At 45.2% G+C, this 20,213-nt stretch overlaps 3 protein-coding genes across 7 annotated transcripts in view; 2 read left to right on the forward strand and 1 right to left on the reverse strand.

Moving 5' to 3' along the window:
- Window positions 1-9,082, forward strand: part of LOC127750165 (uncharacterized protein DDB_G0290587) — a 58,257-nt gene extending 49,175 nt beyond the window's left edge. The window contains exons 3-7 of the mRNA XM_052270981.1: window positions 6,165-6,290; window positions 6,417-6,557; window positions 7,075-7,231; window positions 7,331-7,486; window positions 7,564-9,082. Of these exons, the coding sequence (XP_052126941.1) occupies window positions 6,165-6,290; window positions 6,417-6,557; window positions 7,075-7,231; window positions 7,331-7,486; window positions 7,564-7,640 (657 nt within the window). The 3' untranslated portion in view covers window positions 7,641-9,082. The remainder of the gene's footprint in view (window positions 1-6,164; window positions 6,291-6,416; window positions 6,558-7,074; window positions 7,232-7,330; window positions 7,487-7,563) is intronic.
- The window catches only part of LOC113212506 (elongation factor-like GTPase 1), a 111,757-nt gene extending 97,625 nt beyond the window's left edge, over window positions 1-14,132 (reverse strand). For all 4 annotated transcript variants that reach the window (XR_008011550.1, XM_026431229.2, XM_026431230.2 and 1 more), the window contains exons 1-16: window positions 13,989-14,132; window positions 13,358-13,572; window positions 13,173-13,252; window positions 12,887-13,026; window positions 12,668-12,799; window positions 12,336-12,577; window positions 12,033-12,237; window positions 11,816-11,951; window positions 11,503-11,690; window positions 11,276-11,390; window positions 10,972-11,195; window positions 10,722-10,875; window positions 10,359-10,638; window positions 10,138-10,258; window positions 9,370-10,025; window positions 9,128-9,267 (exon numbers count right to left, since the gene is read on the reverse strand). Coding sequence is in view for 3 of the 4 variants with exons in the window: in XM_026431229.2 (XP_026287014.1) it covers window positions 9,128-9,267; window positions 9,370-10,025; window positions 10,138-10,258; window positions 10,359-10,638; window positions 10,722-10,875; window positions 10,972-11,195; window positions 11,276-11,390; window positions 11,503-11,690; window positions 11,816-11,951; window positions 12,033-12,237; window positions 12,336-12,577; window positions 12,668-12,799; window positions 12,887-13,026; window positions 13,173-13,252; window positions 13,358-13,521 (2,977 nt within the window). In the remaining variant the exon portion in view is untranslated. The remainder of the gene's footprint in view (window positions 1-9,127; window positions 9,268-9,369; window positions 10,026-10,137; window positions 10,259-10,358; window positions 10,639-10,721; window positions 10,876-10,971; window positions 11,196-11,275; window positions 11,391-11,502; window positions 11,691-11,815; window positions 11,952-12,032; window positions 12,238-12,335; window positions 12,578-12,667; window positions 12,800-12,886; window positions 13,027-13,172; window positions 13,253-13,357; window positions 13,573-13,988) is intronic.
- Window positions 14,133-14,547: 415 nt separating this feature from the next.
- On the forward strand, window positions 14,548-20,117 carry LOC113212530 (histone-lysine N-methyltransferase, H3 lysine-79 specific-like). Of its 2 annotated transcripts, none has more exons than XM_026431265.2 (15): window positions 14,548-14,666; window positions 14,790-14,898; window positions 15,010-17,270; window positions 17,366-17,439; window positions 17,534-17,648; window positions 17,733-17,834; window positions 17,904-18,017; window positions 18,108-18,191; window positions 18,265-18,360; window positions 18,455-18,544; window positions 18,625-18,711; window positions 18,797-18,841; window positions 18,921-18,940; window positions 19,059-19,122; window positions 19,205-20,117. In XM_026431265.2, the coding sequence occupies exons 2-15, from the start codon at window positions 14,824-14,826 to the stop codon at window positions 19,689-19,691; spliced, it is 3,714 nt and encodes a 1,237-aa protein (XP_026287050.1). In that variant the 5' UTR covers window positions 14,548-14,666; window positions 14,790-14,823; the 3' UTR covers window positions 19,692-20,117. The 2 variants fall into 2 exon arrangements, with proteins under 2 accessions (XP_026287050.1, XP_026287049.1); XM_026431264.2 differs by having other exon boundaries at window positions 14,560-14,685.
- The last annotated feature ends 96 nt before the right edge of the window (window positions 20,118-20,213 follow it).

A 20,213-nucleotide genomic window follows, 5' to 3' on the forward strand; every position in this document is an offset into this window, starting at 1 on the left:
GTGACAAATCGGGCCCCGTCGTTTGACATAGAGCACCGCGGCGCGCCGCATAAAAAGCGGGTCAGTCAAGTTTTTTCTCTCCTTATCTAGCCCCGCGAGTAACGGGCGGAGAGATGCTGTACCCCCTCCCCTCTTGGCCAAATTATTGCCGAACGTCGCAGCGGCGGTGGCGCTGCGGGGCGACAAGCAGGGCGGGGCGGGGCGGGGCGACAAGCAGGGCGGCACTTCTTTCTGCAGCGCTGTGCGGCCCGTCGTGCCGTACCGCGCGGCGCGTAGAGCTGGCACACAACTACGCGCGCCAGAATATTGAATTTAATAAAACGGGATGTACACAAAAAATAAAGTTATAGGACGCACGATGTAGGTCGACTCTTTAGCACAGCAAGAGCTGCCCGCACAGGAGGCGCAGCAGGAAAGGCGACGCGATGCGCGCTAAGGTAGCCACTATCGGTGAGCATCAGTCATCGGGCCATTCGCGCCGGAAATAATAGCCCCAGCTCTCGCGCCCTTTCTCTTCTCAAAACAAACTCGCACACACACAAGCACAGACACAAAATAAAAAGAGAAGCCCGCCGGCCGCTTCCTCTACAAATAGCAGCAGCAGCAGGCCGTCACGCGCCCGGGCCGTCACACACGGCGCCCCCGAAGGAGAAAACCTCATCAAAGAGTGTGACGTCACTCGCGGAGCGCTTACGACCAAAAGAGAGGAGAGCCGTCGAGCCTATACAGCAGCAGCATCAGCAGCTGGGCCGACAACAGAGAGGGAGGCAGGAGGCAGGCCCGACACTTTGAGCGCAGAGTGTGCAACAGTCGGCTTAGCGGCGGCCGGAGAGCGTGTTTTAAGCACTCTGCAGCCGCACTGCCGCTCCGGCCGCGGGAAAGAGGAGGAGGCTGCCTCTTGCTTCCAACCCCGCGGCCAGTAACCTCTCGGCTCCCCCGCTCTCTCGCTCTCACACTCGTCTCTCTTTCTCTCTCTTTCTCTCTCTTTCTCCGTCTTGCGTGCGGCACGACGCGCTAAGCCGGCTGCCCGGCACACGACCTGCCCCAATGCGAAGAGGCCGGCCGGCCGGAGCGGGGCGGGGCGGGGCAGCAAGGTCAGAAGTCCGACGCGTCATTAGCGGAGTGACACGCGACTGCATACACGACGGCATGCGAGAGAGGGGAAAATAAAGAACTATAAATAGAAAAGAAATGCGCCGGTAATGCGTGAAGTTCGTGACTGCAAAAAAAAAGTTATTGCAGAAGAGACAATAATAACATGCTTTCAGTCACTAAAGTTTTTTCTTCCGGTGGATTAAGTTGAATAAAAATCGGTTTGGTTTCTGGTCCCGCCTGTGTCGTCTCCTTCCAGCCGCCTGGGTTCGACGCGGCGCCGATGATACGTTCGTTCCGACTGCTTGATTCTTCCCGCCACAAGTTAAAATTTGCATTTGTGCCCCTCGCGCGCCCTCTCTTGCATGCAAATGCCGCAGGGGCGCGCGTCCCAAGAGCAGCCGACAAGCTTCTCTCTCGCTCCTCCACGAAAGTGACGGCGAGCAGAGAGGAGCTAGAGGGAGAGACAGAGAGAGAAAGGCGGGTGGTTATTCAGGAAGCAGTCGCCGAGTCTGATTTAGGTGCGCTTGTTCGGGCGCGAAACTGTACAAAAAGGAGCGAACGGAAGGCGGCGGCGGCCGAAGGGCTACCGTCACCGTAGGAGAGAGAGAGAGAGGGAAAGATGAAGGAGGTAAGAGGAAGGAGGGAGGGATGAGGCGAGGTGCAACCGCAGCTGCACTGCATAAAGCTTCCCCGCCCGCCTCGCCGGGTGATATTTCAATGATTTGCGAGCGGCGTGCAAAACGCGGCCGTCATCGAAACGATATGTAAATCAGCTGCTCGGCTCTCGGAGCGGCGGCGGCGGCGGCAGCGGCAGCTGAAAAAGGGTACCGGCTGCAGAGCAAACGTGCGAACCGAACGACCGCAATCACACACACGAGGCGGGGTGGGGCGGGGCGCCACTGGCGTTACGCGCCGCGCTGTCGCTGCCGCCGCGCCCCGACACGTACGACTCTCACTGCGCCGGCCGCCGCATATTATCATGTGATTTGTACGAAGGCCGGTCCCTTGACGCGGTCCTGACGGCCGACGGGACGGGCCGGTCGGACGGACAACAGATGACGAGCAGAGAAAGTGAAGCGAGGCCTGCGCGGCACCGCATCCATTCCCTGGCTGCTCCTCATGTCTCCTCGCGGGGCGGGGCGGGGCGGCGCGGGGCTCGCATAGGGTACGCACCGGCGCGCGGCCGAGCGTGGCCCGCGGGCGCGGCGGCGGCGGCGGCGCCACCGCGCGGCGCCACAAACGCGTCCGCCGCATTCCTCCGCCCGCTGCATACCAGCCGCGATGTCCTTCCCCGCGTGACAAACCAAGGGCCGAGGGGGGCCGAGGAGGGGGGCGGCGACGCCGACAGTTGTTACAGCGTTTTTAAGCCCGCGCGTCCGGCCGGCCTGTCCGTCGGTCGATTCGACGGGGAAGTCCGCCCCGCCCCGCCCCCGCCGCCGCGGGCTGGCACCTAGGCTGCGTTGTGGTGAGGTGCTGATGTTCCGCCACGCGCCGCCACGCGCAGAGAGAGGAGAGAGAGAGAGGAAAGTTTCCGAAAGCGCCGCCCGTATCGACACCGAGATTTTTTCACCTTTTTTGTCGTTGTTGTTTTCGAGTGGAGACGTGTGCAAAAGGAGTCACGAAAAAAACAAAAACGAACAAGAGGCATCGCACTTCGTGCCAACAACTTGGGTGTAAAGGGATTCCGGGGTCAAAGGCGCTGACTGGGGGGGAATGGAAAGAGAAGGTAGAAGGGATCGAGAGACAGAGGGGGCGGGGGAGATTCAGCCAACTGCTTGCTACGCAGATTTTTTTCTCTTCTCCTTTCCTTTGATACAGCTGGTGTTATTTATCGCCTTTCTACGAAATCGTGCCCCGCGTGCGTCCCGTCCCGCCGCGTCCCCCGACCCGGATTAGAAGAGGCGCCACGCAGATGTCGCGCGGCGTGCGCGCGAGCGAGCGAACCACACCACCGCGCCGTGGGAATGGGAGACCAAACGGGTCGCACATTTTCAAAAATCAATTCCGAGGCCCGTCACCAACAGAGAGATGGAGTCCCCGCGACGGGTCCATTCCGTATACCATTCCCCCGCGGATCAGTAAAACACGCAAGTTATGTGAGCCTGCGGGGAGGAGGGACGCCGGAGGAGGCACACTTCAGAACACACACACACTTCGCTCGGGCGAAACACTTTTCTCGCGCGCTGCGTTCCACGTAACGCTGCGACAGCCGATTATATTTTCTCATGAAATAAATGACGACTGGTAATTGTAATGGCGAGCCGAGGAGGGACCCGCCGCGCCGCGCCGCGCCGCGCCGCCGGGTGGAAAGCCATGCTCGTCGTCATCCAATACACGATACACGGTGCAGCGGCGTAAAAAAGAAATGGGGGGGGGGGCGGAGAGGGTCGTAATGAAGGTGCCATCACAGCGGCTGGGAGTCAGACCGCAGCTCTTGACTAGAGTCTGACTTGTCGCGGCAGAGCCGGGGCAGAGCGAGAGGCCGTATAAGAAAAAGTCGTAAAAGTAATGGATAATTTTAGGACAAGCATGTACCGCAAATCTTTTTATTTTATTTCATTTTTTTTACTAGTTAGCGATATAAGGCATAAAATTCACGAAACGATATGGAATTAAAGGCAATTGAAAGTTATGAGCAGGAGTCTTCATGACCCCTAAAGGAGAACCAAGTGGAAATTTTGCAATGGCATTGTATTTTCCATTTATATCAGGTCCCAAATTTATGGCTTGACCAACGTACCGTAATAGATTTTTGTTCTCCCTCTATCTGACAAGCAGAGCAATCGGCTGCGACAGCTGCTGGCGCTCGATAACATCTTGCGCCGGTCGAAATGAATTTCCGGCCGTGGAGCTGCTGCGGAGCCTGCGGAGCACGCCGGGTCCGGCCGGGTCGCTCCCCGTGTCGTGCGGACGGAGCGCGGCAGAATCCTTTAGCGCGGAGATGAGTTACCGCGACACGCCCCGACAAGACTGGGCTTCGAATTACTCCATCACTTGTGGTCATACACGGCCTGCATCGCGTGGCGCGGCACGGCGCGGCGCCCGGATTCCAGGCACCAGTAAAAATGTTACATCTCCGCCTTAAATGAGCGCCGGCAACAAGTCGCTGGCAGAGAAGGAAGCCATTCACACTAACGAATGTTGCAAAATAGCCCCGGTGCGGCGGCGGCGGTGGTGCGGGGACAAGGAACGGGCGAGGCTCGCCTCTGGCCTCGGGCCCAGCCTATCAGGGACCGGCGCAAGCACCATCGCTCATTTGCGGCAAAAAGCCACAAAACAAAGCCGGTGCTGCAGCGGCTGCAGCAAGCGCACCGGCGGCAGCCCGGCCGCCGCACTCTGCCGTGCGCCCGGAGTGCAGCAGCAGCAGGGGGGGCATGACGGAGGCGGGGAGCGGCAGGGAGGCGGGCGGGGGTCGTCACGCCAACAGTCACGTGCTTCCGATAAACTCCTGCAGCTGGCTCTTGAGAGCTGCCGAGGGCGCGCACGGCTGGGCGCGACCAGCGCGACCAGGGGGGGATATGGGTCATTTGCTTATGGGCCGGCCACAGGTCCGTCGCGCCCCTCATGGCCTCCGCACGGACAGGCGGCTCCGGTCGAAGGGAGTTGGGCGTCGAGCACGCCGCGGCCGTCGAACAGCGTCCACGAGAGCTAGCGGCCCGGCCCGGCCCGCTCCGGTCGAGGGGAGAGGGTTGAGCGTCGAGCACACCGCGCGCGGCCGTGCCGGTCAACACGAACAGCGTCTACCAAAGCTAGCGGCCCAGCCCAGCGCAGCGCGGCTTCGGTCGAGGGGCTGAGCGTCGAGCACACCGCGCGCGGCCGTGCCGGTCAACACGAACAGCATCTATCAGAACTAGCGGCCTGGCAGCAGCAACAGCAGCGAGCCAAGCCGGTAAGAGCCACAAAAAGACGCCTCGGCTGGGCGCTGGGACACGCTTGCGTGCGCGCTGCCAGCCCGGCCAGTGTTGCAGCCACCGGCAGCCACCCCTCGGGGCCACCGGGCCCCCGACCGGTCAGCCACGCAACTGTCTCTTCCTCCTGTTTCCACGCACAACCCCGCGATTGCGGTGCCGGGGAGCGCCTGGACTGGGCGATGCGTTGGAGCCCCGCCAGGCACTCGTCGTCGACCTCCCGCGCGCCTGGGAGCATCCCAAGTGGCCAATAGCCCTTGTATCCGGAGCAGATTTTCTCGTTAGGCGGCCTAGCAAGGGGGTCCATGTCAGTCATGGTTGGCACTCAATTCGCGCCACTTAATTCCCCACTGCCGTGCGGATGCTCTTCGTTTTTGGCGTTCCGATCGAGCGCGCCCCGCGAGCCGGGAGAGCGGGTGTGACCCGCGGCGACGGCGGCGGCGGCGGCGTCACCCGAGCCCTGCGCGTCTCCTCGGGGCACCTTGAGGGTGACATTTCTGGCAGAGTACCGCACCGCCGCAGCCTGCCCGACTGCCGGCTGGCTGGTCGCAGCTCGCCGATCGAAACAAGACCAAAGAAATCCACTAATCAAAGCGTTTCCTTTCCAACGTTGGTGTTTTTTTGGAGTTTTTTCTTTTACGTGCACCTTCATCCGACACGACACTAAAATGAACAAAAGTAGTAGCAGTAGTCGCCGGAAAATGTCAAGTTAGTGAGAGGGAGGGGGGGGGGGAGGGAAGCGACAACAAATTTCCTCCATTTTCGAGTCTTTGTCTTTCCGTCGAGGGTGCCGGAAAGTGGGCATCATGAGACCACGGCGGAGCGGCCTGGAGTGGGCTGTGGGTGCGAGAGAGGCGAGACGCGCTGGCGGAGGCCCTGCCGAACGGGGAGCCCCCGACCACACATGCGCGCGCCACACCCGACCGGGGTGGCAGTTGGGCTGCCTACTCACAGGGCGACGTAGTCCACCCCGCCTCCTGCCCGCTGTGCCGGCCGGACCCACCCGCGCAGAAGACGCTCAGTTTACTCTTTTAGCCTCACGGTCACGGTCTACAAAAAAAAAATGCCTCGGCGCGCCGATCTCGATCCGTCTTTTCCACGCCTCTCACAGTTTGTTCATGGAAATTAACTCTGCACTTTTTCTTCGTCCCTGCCTTCCAGACACCCGGCACGCTGAGTCTGCCCGGCGGGGAGTCGGCGACAGGCGTGCTGACTAAGCCCACCAAGTACCACTACTACCCGCACAACCAGCACATCTACCTCCTGCCCGAGTGCGCCGTGCAACAGGTGAGTCGTTTTTACAAGACCGTCTAGACAAACGCGTGATAAAATAAAAACTTTTTCCTAAATACTAGACCATATAACAAGAGCAAGGGTAAAAAATAAATTACCCTCGTGTAACCGTGCTTGTAGGTCTGCAACGCTGTGTACGTGCGGCTGAACTACACCCAGCCGCTGTGCGCCTGCCCGTCCAGGCACCAGGACCCCTGCTCCGCGTCGCTCAACTCGGACGACCTGCACACCACCGAGCTCGCCAGCACCACCAGGGGCAAGGTACGCCACCAATCAATGACCGTTACATGTCCAATTTCCGAGTGGGGCCGTCACAAGCGGGCGCCACCGACGCCAGCTAAACACCAGCTAAAAGCCAGCTAAATGCCAGCGCACCCCGCGGCTCGAGCAGCCCGGGCGGCAAAGTCGTCCACCGATAAACAGCTTAAAGGGTCGTGAGAAGTTGGCCAGTGGGTAACAGCCTGAGGGCCTAGCTTCCGGTATAAATCCCGCCCATCCCCTTCCCATTCTCCTACTTTCTATTTCCCGTCACAATTATTTTCAGATGGTCGATAGGGGGCAACCAATCAATACCATCCCAAACGGATTTGCCAGAAGCAGTCACGCTATTTACCAGTCTAGATCGACTCTCTGGTTAAATCAATCAGTTAATGCAATGCACGGGAGTGGCGCCTATTTTCGCACGGTTCACGGTTCGCTCAAACGAGCAGTGGTTGGGTAGCGTGAGGGGGCGGGGCGAGGATCACAGCGACTAACTTCGGCTCCTCCCCTGCTGCAGGTGCTGACGCTGGCCAAGACGTGCGAGCCCGTTGCCGAGGTACGCCTGTGCAAGGCGCCCAAGGACTGGTCCTTGCTCGCGCTGCAGAACGTCAGGACGGGCAAGTCGCACTACCTGGTCATCTGTCGCTGCGCGCCGGCCAGGACCAACATGCTAGGTGAGGCTCGCGGCGCCAGGCGCCTCAGGCGCCACGACGCGCGCACGACACGGACACCTGCAGCCCTGCGAGCTACAACCACCTCTCGTCTGCTTTCAGAGGGACCAATCATCCACGACCAGCCGACGTACGCCAGCGTGCCTGGCATCCGGGTGTACGGCATGGTTTGCGTCAAGAGGCCCTCGTCCACCTCCAACCGCAAGGGCCGCCCGCTCAGATACGCGCGAAGCTCGCGGCACCCGCGCTCAGCTAAAGGTTTGTGTGCGCAGCGGCGCGACGCACCGACAACGGGAGGGCGAACTAGTGCCTGACCTGCGCCGTCTCTGTTGCAGCGTACAACGATCTGCCGCCGTTCCCCTGGGACAGAGTCTGGGAGCTGGCACGAGCGATGAATCTGATAAAAGGATGAAGAGACCCGCGCAATCCGATCCCGACAAGACTGTACAAACTGTTTATTTATTTCTAGGCTAAGGTTTCTTATGGCAATGGGTTGAAGCATACCTCCCTCAGTGCTAAATGTGATCAAGCAATGCCACTAAGATGTTGGTTGACGACAGTTTGCAGAGCGTTTAACCAACATCTCACTTCGACATGCTGAGATAAGATTAATAGTATTTATCACTGAGGTGACATGTATTTTGAGCCATAGCCATAGTAGAAGTATAGCAGTTACTAGATAAGAGTAATTAAAAGACTTTTTATCTGGTTTGCAGTGCTCACCTACAAAAGCGTGTACTTTTCTGGATAATTTTTATTATGTTGTCTACTTTCATAGATCCGTGCATTAATTAACTTATGTATGTCCCTTCTCCTAGGTATAAGTAGGCTGGTAAAATATTTTCTACTTTTATTAAGATTGAAAATCTCAATTCGACTTTGATTACTAACAGGCTCATTTATAACTACACAGAAGTGTCCAAATCTGCTAGACCCAATGACGAAGTCATTGATAAATTGAATAGAATTCTAAATGCAGCAGTCACTTTTAACAAGTACTTCTCAACCTAAAGAAGGAAAACTTATCTGCCCCAGTGGAGATTGTTTCTTTTCCTTGAATTGCATCAAAAACTTTTACTGTGTGTGTGTGTACGTATAGAGTTCTAGTTTTCATAGTTCATTGTGAGTTAAGCTGTTGGTTGATGAGACTGACGACTAGGGAGTGAAAACTGTGGTAAACATGATGAGGGTTGTGATCATTTCTAATAAGTAAGTGCTTGTGATGGTAAAATTACTAAATTCTTTGAATTTTTTGAAACTACAGATTTGGGAACCAAATCATGGATCAATAGTACAGGAACAGCTTCCTGATTAAAAACATGTCAAATATATGTGTATATGTACCATTTTTTCCTTAAAAATCAAAACTAGAAATGAAAAATTATCTTGAAAATCATTCCTCTTAAAAGGCAATTAGGGGTTGTAAAATTATACCATCAACAAATGTAGCAGTATTCAGTGAGAGAAAAAATATTAACCTTAAGGAAAACAAAACAAATCAGTATTGGATAAAGATCTGAAATAGTAATTTAAAGTAGAATTGATAAATCTACTTCATAGAAATCTTAATAAATTTTGTGGCATGAAATATTTTAATGTAGAAAATGGGAAAGATGTTTTAGATTATATTTGGATTGATAGTACTTTAGTGTGATGTTTCTCAATTTGAAAAGTCTCGGCCAGTTAAAGTGAGAAGATAGGCTTTTTACTAAGATTGGATTGTCAAACGCTGAATCATAGACTTATAGAATGATTTTAGAACTCATGCTATTGCTTAAAAGAAGGGTGTGACCTGCATAATTTATTGTTATTTATAAAAACCTAACTTATTTAATTTAAACACCTTTTTGTAGATGTCAGTGTGTTCATTTAAAATCTCCCAATACACATTTCACTCACCTAATGCCTCGGCGGTGACCTGGATGTTGCAGCTATACATTGCGGCCATCAAGCGTTGTGGTTGAGCCTGGAAGGCTTTCTTGCATCCCTCCTTCACAGATGACATAATTTGTCCAGACAGAGGTCCCCAGGCAATGGATCTGAAAGGATTGAAATAATAATTTAAAACAGAAATTGAGGTATTAAAAGTTAGAAGCACATTATGAAAATTATAAACTGCAAAACAAATACTGTAGACTAACCCTGTGCTTTCACTGTCAGGACTTGACAAACTTAGCTCCCATTTTGACACAATGAAAGCAACGCCCATCATCGGTTCATCACAAAGAGGACCAGCTAGAGTGGCCAGTTGGAAACCATTCACAAAACTGCTTTCCATTGATAACAAATCTTTCAATTCTATACACTCTGTGGCTAAATTAGGGTTCCAAAATGAACAAGGGAGTCCATCAATATTGTTTATAAGAATGTTAGGACCAAAACGACGGGGACCGAAGCTCCAAATCTTCTCAACCACATTTTGCCACATAGGATGTTTACTATCATCGAATGCTTTCTTCAAATCCTCTTGAAGCTTTTCAATAGCCTTTAAAGTACGATCTGTCAATGATGACAACTGTTCCATCTCTGCTTCGAGAGATGTGGCATCAGAGTTCTCAAGGGATGTTCCTGATTCTACAATCGCCTCAGTAACAGAAAGATCTGATAAAGTCATTGCCTTCATAGAAGACACCATATCACCATGTTTGCGCTGGGACATAATATATTGGTCATATGTTTTGATGAGATCAGTATTATTCTCAAGAATTCTGACAACATCTTCAGGGAGGGGGACTGCATTTATTGTGATGCAGCACTTTTGATTAGCAGTCCACACTGTAATCATACCTTCTTTCTCCTTAAAAGAAAAATATAAACAAAGATAAATCAAACTAAAATTTTCAAAAGTACACAGAATTTAAAAATATAAAAACTTTTAAAGAATTATTTCTTTTTAAAAAGTGTTTTACCTTTTTAGATGACACAGAATCCTGAATGACTTCATTCACCATATCAAGAGTGGGTGGGGTCACAATTGTCTCACGGAAAGGAACAATTGGTTCAGATGCTTTAATTTGAACTTTAGCATATCTGTCAAAAAAAAATAAAAAAAATATATCAAGCAAAATATAAACAAATCATACCTATAACTCTTCAGAATATGTACTATTACCATAGACAATAATCTTACCTCTCCGTCAAGTCATCTAGACAGCGTTGCAGATGGACTTCACCTGCAGTTACAATGACATGCTCTCCTGTTTCCTGGACAAGAACTTGCACACAGGAATCCGCTTGATTTAACAAGCGAAGACCCTTTACAAGAGCTGGCATATCAGCTGCATGTTTTGGCATAACAGCCACCCTAAGAATAGGTGTTGCCATTAGCTGTAGTTCAGTGAAGGATGGACAAGCTACGGTAGATGACAAAGTACACGACTTAAGAACATGCTCTTCCAAGCCTCCAATACCTAAAATCAAGACCAAAACAAGTCAATAAAGGCATAAATAAGCTCCACATATGTACATTTTTTAAAAACAGGCAGCTACACACCAAGTACATTTCCAGCTGGTACCTCCTGAAGACACTGTAATTCTCTTCCCATAAGAAGATATAGATTAGATACTTTTATCTTTGTGATGTGTTGTCCATGTTTTAGATCTTTTAAAGTGAGAGTTGGGTCAACAATGACTTCACCCTTTTGTTCCTAGATAAAGTATAAGAATTTCAAAAAACTATTAAAAAATATTGTACAACACACATTTAATCTCTAAAATACAGCACTTCTTCACTGTAAACGTACTTTGTTAATTGTTACCGCCGTTGGATTGTATTTGGGTCCCAATACAAATAATTCTTGGCCAACTCGTATCTTTCCACTAAAAACTCGAGCAAATGCAACAAAAACATCTTCATCTGGAGCCTTTGTACATTCAACACTAGGAGTTACCTGAGCATCACACTTTTGAGATACAGAAGTGTCCGGGATAGGAAAAGACATATCTGCTGTGCTCCCAGCTGCAGCATCTGAACATACACAAAATATTTGCCTCTCTTAAAAAATTCAGATAGATACAACATTTAACAATGATAATAATTTAACAAACCATTTTGCTGACTCATTCTCTCTGCATGTCGCAGTCGAGCCTGCTCACGACGCAGTGCCATTTCCTCTTGAGTCAAAGGCTGTGGTCTATTTTCCGGTAAAAGTGATTGTTCTACCTAAATTAATTTTTTTGAATGACAAACACTTGTTAGAACAGCATGTATCAGGATTGTAAAACTCCCAATCTGCATAATACAAAGGACAATATCAATTCATTTTGTAACTTACTGGAAACATTTTAGAAATAAAGACAATAACAGGGTCCTCATCATTACTAGAACAGGCAATAAAATGATCCTTCAATTTTTGTGTTTCCGGAGGTAAGGAGTCAAATCTTTTGGCAGAGGAGCACATTAGTTTCTCAACTTTTTCCTCGTTCATTTTTAGTGGGGATGGTAACTTCTCACAGCACATGTCTAAAAGCAATGATGACAATAAAAAATAATCCAAACAACAATGAAAGCGACAGGGCTATGCTCAGAAAAGCTGATCAATCGAAGCTCAAATGAGGCATGCGACTAAGAAATTGAACTAAGTTTACCAAGAACAGCTGATGCTAGAGGCAACCATTGACTACATACAGCCTGCAACTGAACTTTAGCATCTGTATGGCGCATATCTCTAGTGGTTAATTTAATTTTTAAACTATCCACAATTTTTTGAAGTTTTTCCTTGTCCTGCAAGAGAATTTGAAATACCTGTAATTCTTCAAATTCACGGTTAACATAAACTTGTTGCACAACAGTAAAATTTCTCACCTTTCTGACTACAATGTTTTCATAGACTGACCACAAATTTTCTAGTACCATTTGAACAAAGAGGGGTTTCTTGGCTTTCTCCTGTGCACCCCTCATGATACGTTTTGTCTTCGAATTGAGGTAAAAGTCACCCCAGAGTGTCTTATTTAAGACAATCTCACTAATGCCCATTTTAGCTGACAAAACTTTAGCAAAGTCTGTGACCCTAGAAGATTAATTTAAGATTAAACAATGGTATAAATAGGAAAAATTAGTGGGGAAAAACAGAAAAGTGTAAAAGGACAACAAAGATAAAATACCAACCGAAAGCCCCAACCATCAACAGCACTGGCAAACACTACATTGCCCTTTTCAGGAGAGAAGTACAAGTCTTCATCATCAACATCATCTAGGCCAGAAGCCCATTCTGAGACTTCCTTCACTCCAATTTCACTATGTAACTCTTCATTTCCTTTCCCTTTCTCTTTGTTATCTTCTAGATCATTTTCTGCACTTGTTTTACTGAGGACCTCCATGGAGAATAATTCTCCCAGAACAGCATTTACCTTAGGTCAGGTGTCAGAAAACAATGAGTAAATACTATCTACCATGGAGGCTAGATAAAAATAATCTGTCTACTTTCTAAAATTAACTACCTGTTCTAAAATTTGAGTTAAATGGATATAAGCATCTAGAGGTGACAGTTGCACCTCTGTTATCAGGCGATCCATTTTGTTGAGCACCAACACAGGTTGTATATTTTCAATCCAGGCTTGTTTTAAAGCCACCTGAAAAAGAAACAGTAAAGAGTAAATTTTATTCAATAATCTCACATTTACAAGTTTATATGTGGCATTTAGATAGAGAAATTATACCTTGGTTTGAGCACAAACACCTTCAACAACATCCACAATAACAATAGCACCATCACAAAGTCGAATGGCTGTTGATACTTCTGAAGAAAAATCTACGTGACCAGGTGAGTCGATTAAGTTCACTAAATACTCCGAGTTAGCTGGTGAGAAAATAGTCTTAAATAAATGCCAGAGAAGAAATCACAAAAAACAAACATTAAGGTCCACAAATAGAGTCAGTAAAAATGTTGTTCAAGCTCAGCAATTTATTTTGCATCAAAAAAGGGGTAGAGTAAAAATTCCATACCTGAATTGCAGTAAAGAGAAATTGCACTACTTTTCATGGTGATTCCTCTTTCTTGTTCATCTTTCCTGCTGTCCATATACCTTTAAATGTATAGATGAGTTCATCAACAAATTGTCTAACGTCATACATGGTCAGTATTACATGAAGAAATGCAAGCATAGGGCATTCAAGATTAAAATTCATACCTCAATTTGCCAGCCATTCTTGCTGATATAATGCCATTGCTAGCAACAAGTGAATCAGCAAGTGTAGTTTTTCCATGGTCGACATGAGCAAGTATGCAGATATTTCTGATATGGTCTGGCTTACTTTGTAGTTCACATAGCTTATTAGTATCAACAACCCTCATGATTCTGTTGTATAATAATAACTGTATATACTAAATTCGTTGTCTGTAGTGCTAAGGTAAGAAGATTAAAATAAAATTATCATTATGTCATAATTTAAACAAGAACACAGAGTAACACCCATAAATCAGGATGTTAGAATGCTAGCATCTGTTTCCATTTCAAATGAATGACACAACTCAGTGCAATGCACTGTTGTGAAATCAGCTGGTAGACAGTCTGTATTGAATGAGAGAAAACTGCAAATAATAGGACATTCCCAGCAACGGGTAGCCACGAAACCAACTGTAAGTTGATAGCGGTAATTCACTTTTTAGATATTGATCTATGTAAATGTTTACATGTAGTGACACTTAGATGAGTGAAACACTGGGCACAATAACCTCTAACACTACAATATTTAACTCGTGACAGCGTATAAGATGAACGGCAAAATAGTAAAACTAAGTTGAAAATAAAAGATACTAACCTCCTCTTGGTCCTGCTATTAAAAACTATCTAATTCAATCAGAAAAATACGAAGAAATACTAGTATCGAACATCGAAACGCACGTCCTGCACATATAAAATGAAATCTTCAACAACTAAATTACCTGTTGCTCCGGGCAGAAACCAAGGAGGACGTCACGACGTCACGAGGGTCACGAGTCACACGTCGGTCGGTGCTTCCCGCTTTGCGCTTTGCGTTTTGAAGTTTCCCATCGTGAATAGTTTTTCAACTGTCGCGACAAAGAAAACAAATTTCATGCAAAACAAAAAACCTCTTAAAATTTACTAGAAATGTGTAGGACAATGCATTGTCCATGATGCACTTATTGTTGGCTTATTGGCCAAAGAATTCGTTTGGTCCCGGGGAAGACCGGGAAGCCCGAGTGCGCCGAGTGGCCGCCGACAAGTCTTCGCGGCTTGACGCAACACAAAGGAGAAGATCTCCTCTCTGCCTCCTCCTGGAGGGGGATTACGGAGCTCCCTGACTGCGATTCGCCTGCGCCTTCTAAGTGCCCCCCCTCTACCCCCCTCACCCTGTTTCAGGGCGTTTAGAAGGCGCAGGCGAACCGAAGTCAGGGAGCTCCGTAATGCCCCTCCTGATCTTTGGACGATAGGACGACGGACGACTAACCTCTCTGAGCGTTGATCTTTATCGCCGGTTTGTAGTTATTGTAGAGGTAGATTTGCGGATTGACACCAACTTTAGTATTTGTAAAATTATGATTTTTGTTGATGTCTGGCTTTTATCATGTAGTTTCTGACCGTTACTTCCGTTTTCTAGATGAGCAGCCTTTTACAAGTAACCCTAAATTAAGATGAAAGTTACAAAAATTGAAAATCAAAGAGTTGGAGAGAGCCTTCGTCAGAAAAAAAAACATGGCTCAGGCTCCGTAAGTGTGCTTTTTGTTTTTTTATTATCTAAAGGTCTTTTTAATTGGACAATTTTAAATTATTATTTGAGTATATTTCTTATCAAATTATTTTTATCTTTTCTGCTGTAGAGCCATTTGAAAAATAAGCGTAAAAATAGTGCAATGGACAATGAGCTAAGGGAAAACTCCTTCAGGTTCACGAACAAGGACGGAGAGGAATCTGATGTAGGACCTGACTTAGCATTTCAAGAGAATTCTGAGGAAAGGAATGACAAAATGAGATCTTCCAAGTTTGAACAAATGGTGAAAAGAAAGAATAATTCTCAAGCTGATTCCAATTTTGGTGAACCCTTGTCGCAGAAAAAATGGGAAGCTGATCCCGATGTATCCGGTGTCGGTCAAGATGTAAATTCTGATTCCTTTGTGGATATTACTGGACTGGATTCTGAATCTGACTATGGACTCAGTCAATTACAAGGACACCATGAAGAGTGGAAATTTTCTGCATGTGAAGATGATAGTTCTGTTAGTACAAACATCAAAGCAGTAGAAGAGAAGAGTTCACAAGACCTTAATAGATTGACAAAAAATATTAGCAGTAATGATATGAGTCTCTCCTCTGAATCTGATATAACTGAGGCAGCTGACATGGTACCTTACATCCAAAACACACATATGGAATCAGGTTCCAAACATTCGTCATTCCTCAAAGAGGGCAAGGTCAGATCCCGAGTGAACAAAATCTATAATGCTCACACTAGCCATAACTGGTTATTGGAACAAATTTCCGCGACCAAAGAAACAAAATTTAGAGAGCCGTGTTCTGATGCAACATCAGAATCTTTTATATTTTCTTTGCCAGACTCGGATGGAAGCACAAAATCCAATAGAAAGGAAAAGTCAAAGAAAAAGAAGAAGCATCAGAATGACTCAACATTGGACAAGAGGAGCCCTACAAATCTCAAAAATCAGGAATTGCTGAAAACTGGATTGAGTGAGTCCCAAGAAAATACAATTTCTGAGGTGATTTTAGAAGGTGTAAGCAGCCCACAGATTTCTGACGAAGGAGTCGGGAGTGTGATGAGCCAAGAGACCAAAGGCAGTAAAAAGCAGAAAAAAAGTAAAAAGGAGAAAAAGAAAAAGAAAGAAAAAAAGAAAAAGAAGCAGAAAGAGCAAAATTGTAAAAAAGAGAAGAAGATGAAACGGAAGAGAGAGAAAAGAAATAAAAAGGAGGAATCAGAATATTTTATAACTAGAGATGACGAATTAAAAAGAAAAGTGTACTTGGAATTCTTACATAAGATGGGATTAAGGGAGAACACTCTGAAAGGTCCCTCCATTGCTTCTGAGGATAAATCTTGTGAATGTGGAGTGTGCAGTGAATCTATTCAGCTCCAAGAGAGAGGAACAGAAAAGAACAAAGCATCCCTGAAGGAAGATGATCCAGATGATCCCAAAAAGAAGAAAAGGAAACAATTAGGATTGTCATCAAAAGTAACAGGCAAGGAACGTAAAACTCCATCAAACCTAGATGAGACTTCAATTTATGAGTCAGAAGATAAATATATTCAAACAAATCAAAGACGCACTCTGGCATCTGTATGTGCCACTGAAAAAAATAGTGAGCAAGAATCTACTCTCTCTGACAGCATTACAAATATTGTAGACCAGAAGAAAAGAAAGAAAAAGAGACAAAGAGAGTGTGAAGAAGACTTAGACCTTAATGAGAAGAAAAGAAAAACAGAAACCTCTATGATGGCAGTTTCTCTAGATAAATCTGTGGATATGCTTAGTAAAGGTAAGAAAAAGAAAAAGACAATAGTAGCAATGGAATCAAGCCAAAATTCAGATACGGACTTTCAGGACACTATTTTAAAGAAGCCACCAGACAATCTAAAAGAAAAACCAAAAATGAAGTTGGCAAAGAGATACAAATCAAAAGCGGATGGCATTAAAGGTAAAATGAATAGTACTGTTGAAACAGAAACAGAACATAATGAATTATACGAAGAAGTTCCTCTTACATATAATTCTGTTGATTTATTCAAAGAAAGCCAAGAGATTTCAGTCGTCAAAGATGATAAAGCCATTAAAATTGTAGACAAGCAGATTCGAAAGTCCTCAAGACAAAGAAAGAAGACCCGCACAAGCCAGGAGTCAGCACTATGTACTGAAGAACTGTCTAGTCAAATGTCTAGTCAAATACCTATCATAGACTTCACGGGGGAAAGTTCTGACCAATCTATTGTTGAGGCTACTCCTGATATTGAAGGGAACAGTAGCCATGGCAAGGTTGATTTAAAAAATTCAAGGGGAAATGACAAATTCTATAAGCCATCTGGTAGCTCTCAAGATGTCTCATCATCCCTTTCTACCTCACCCTGGCACAGGTATTGTTTTTGCCACTTTCTTGTATAATACTGGTTACCCTGGTACCAATCCACCTCACTTATTCGTTTTTCTTATTTTTCATAATTTTGTCAAGGCTGAGTCGTGACTCAAATGGTTCTTTCACCATGCCAACGCCTAGTGAAGATATCAATCAAATTCCATCCTCTGGTTTGTAATCTTCAAGTTTAAAAGGAAATGCTCCTTTTTATTTTAAAATATTTCTGGAATTTTACCTAATGAGCTTGTTGATTGAAAATTTCAGGTAAAAATCACATAGAATGTAGTACTTCTCAGGGAAGTAGTACGGTACACCGAAAATATAACAAGATTCACCACCTTTCTGACAACTCATCATCAGAAGATGAAGCAAATATGAGGTAATCTCATATTAAATTCATGATTCATTGCTGTTGCACTTTCATTCCCAAATTATTATTGAAACTTAACTTATTACTTGCCAGTGATACTGCAAAAAGGCAATCTTACAGTCGAGGAAATGTACGAAGACATAGTCAGAAACTATCCTCTAGTAAGTCCACCTATGTTTCTTCAAAGAGTAGCAGGTAAGTACCCATTTATTTAACTCGTCATTCTTTTTTTAATTCTTAAAAATAAATGCAATGTCTTTTCAGCGATAGTGAAGGAAACAGACTTCCCAAACTTGGGAACTTAAGAGGTCTTACCCAAAAGCTCCAACCTTCTCCACAGCAAAGTGACAATGACAGATTGTACTGTGTGAAAAAAAAGTAAAAAGATGTTGCATTCAGATCCTTCTAAAATGTTCTTACTCTGCATTCTGACCTCCTCCTCTCCACTTTGTTTTTTGCTTGTTACAGATCTAAAAAGACATCACCAAAAAAGTCAAATCAACATAGTGAGCCCTTCGAATTAATATCTTTAGAAAACAAATCAGATTCAAGGTAAGATGAAGTTAATCTTCTGGTTACTTAACTTTTCTGTTCGCAAATTATAGATTTAACAATTATTTTTCAGTGAAAGTGGAGAAAATCAACTGTTGGGTCGAGGTAACTCTCCCCATTCATCAAAACTAACTAATCAAGAGTCCTGTGAACCTTCAACAAGCAACAAGTAGCTTGAGTTGTTTCCAATGTTTCTATGTTTGTATTTTTGTTACCAAGGTCATTTTTCTCTCTACTTAATGTTGATATGTGTTATATTTCAGTTCACATCACATAACTGGTCAAAAAAGAAGTGATTCTTTAGGAGTTGATGTAGGGGTTGATGGAAAAGATCTAAAGAAAAGTATGACAAGGTGAACTTTCTAAATTTAATTGTTTACTTCCCAAATCTAAGCTAGGCTTAAGTAAACCTTTGCCGTTCTATTTACTCCAGACTTCCTTCTGACTCTTGCATTCAACAACCGAGTGGTATTGAAACTTCAAATAACAGGTCTAAAGCAATGGAAAATGGAAAGACACTGTAAGTATTCTCCACTGCCCTGCCCATTCCTCTTAAATGTCCTATAACTTCTAAAAGTTGTTCTTCTTTTTGTCTCTCAATGTAGGAAAGAGATTGTTCTGAACAGAATGGATGATTCTGATTCTAGTTCGTAAGTAGATTAAAATACTCAGTAAATTCCTTTTACAATCAAGCTAAAATAAAATTTAATTTGTAAATCTTGTTTCCAGGAGCTCATTTGACGAACAAGGTAAGCAATACAAATAAAAAAGAAAATACTCGAACATGTATCAATAGCACGCAAATTTGTGCTGTTGCATCCTTCAAGTACTTCTATTAATGTATTTAATTTTCTTTACACTTTTTAGATAAACCAGACTTTGTCCCAAAGAAACATAAACTTACAAAAGTGTGTGATGGGAAAGAATCAAAGTTAGTTTTGAACCTAATTATTATGCACGGTATGTCTTTCTCTATTACAAATTGGTTAAAATAATATTTCTACCTTTGTTAGGTCTTCAAGAAAAGTCCACAAGTGTACACGATGCAATCAACTTTTTGACAGTGCAACTGAAATGATGCAACATGAATGCAAGAAAATGTTTCATGTGAGGAAATTTTCAAATCCTGAAGCTAAATGGGAATGTGATCTCTGTGAAAGAAAATATAAACAGAAGTTCCATTTAAATCATCATGTGAAGACATTCCATCAGGGACGAAAAGATTACAAATGTGACCAGTGTGATATGTGTTTTGGTGAAAAACAAACTCTTGTCGTCCACATGAGGACGCACACTGGGCTAGAACCGTTCGGGTGTAAACTTTGTGCAGCAACTTTTAAAACCAGAAATAATTTACACAGTCATTACAAAACAACTCATTACTTGGCGACCAAATTCAATTGTCCATTCTGTGATAATAAGGCTTATTTCTTTGAATCTGATTTATTGGAACATACAAGCACTATTCATTCAAAGAGGAAAGTTCAAATAAAGCGATAATGTTTATTCTTTCTGGATTGATGTTTTAGACACATTTCTAATGATTTAAACTGTTGTAAGTTACACAAATTCTTTGTATATTTAAACTTAAAGAAGATTCAAATCTATTTTGTGTTCCTCTGCCTCTGGCACCAGGATATAAATTTGAAACTGGTTTCTGGGAATGGGTTTAGCAAACTTGGACAAAATTAAATTGAGTGGATAAAAGTAGTCTTTTATTTTCATAATTTCTTTTCTTTCCTTTGATGTAGCATAAATGATATTGCCAATTCTAATTAATAATTAATAATGACTTATGTAAACTGTTGTTACAAGGCTGATGAAGTTGTACACATCTAGTATGTATCGTCACCATATTGTTTTTACTTTTACATCTAGTGTAACTTAAGATAATGATTTCCAACCCAATTAAAATAAGGTTTTGAACATATTATTTTATTGTAGCACCTGAGAATACAATTGGTCATGAACATTGTGGTAAATGAGATCAAAAACAAGCCACTACCATAATTCCACCTCCTA

Source organism: Frankliniella occidentalis, unplaced genomic scaffold, assembly GCF_000697945.3.
Source record: "Frankliniella occidentalis isolate FOCC.00 unplaced genomic scaffold, Focc_3.1 Scaffold145, whole genome shotgun sequence".
In the NCBI taxonomy this organism is placed as follows: Eukaryota; Metazoa; Arthropoda; class Insecta; order Thysanoptera; family Thripidae; genus Frankliniella; species Frankliniella occidentalis.

What these genes read in the sequence shown, in the direction of transcription:
- LOC113212530 (XM_026431265.2), top strand. Translation starts at nt 14,824, where the DNA reads ATGAAAGTTACAAAAATTGAAAATCAAAGAGTTGGAGAGAGCCTTCGT. An exon ending in GTTTCTTCAAAGAGTAGCAG is followed by an intron (nt 17,835 to 17,903) that starts GTAAGTACCCAT and finishes ATGTCTTTTCAG; the next exon opens with CGATAGTGAAGGAAACAGAC. An exon ending in TGTGATGGGAAAGAATCAAA is followed by an intron (nt 19,123 to 19,204) that starts GTTAGTTTTGAA and finishes TACCTTTGTTAG; the next exon opens with GTCTTCAAGAAAAGTCCACA.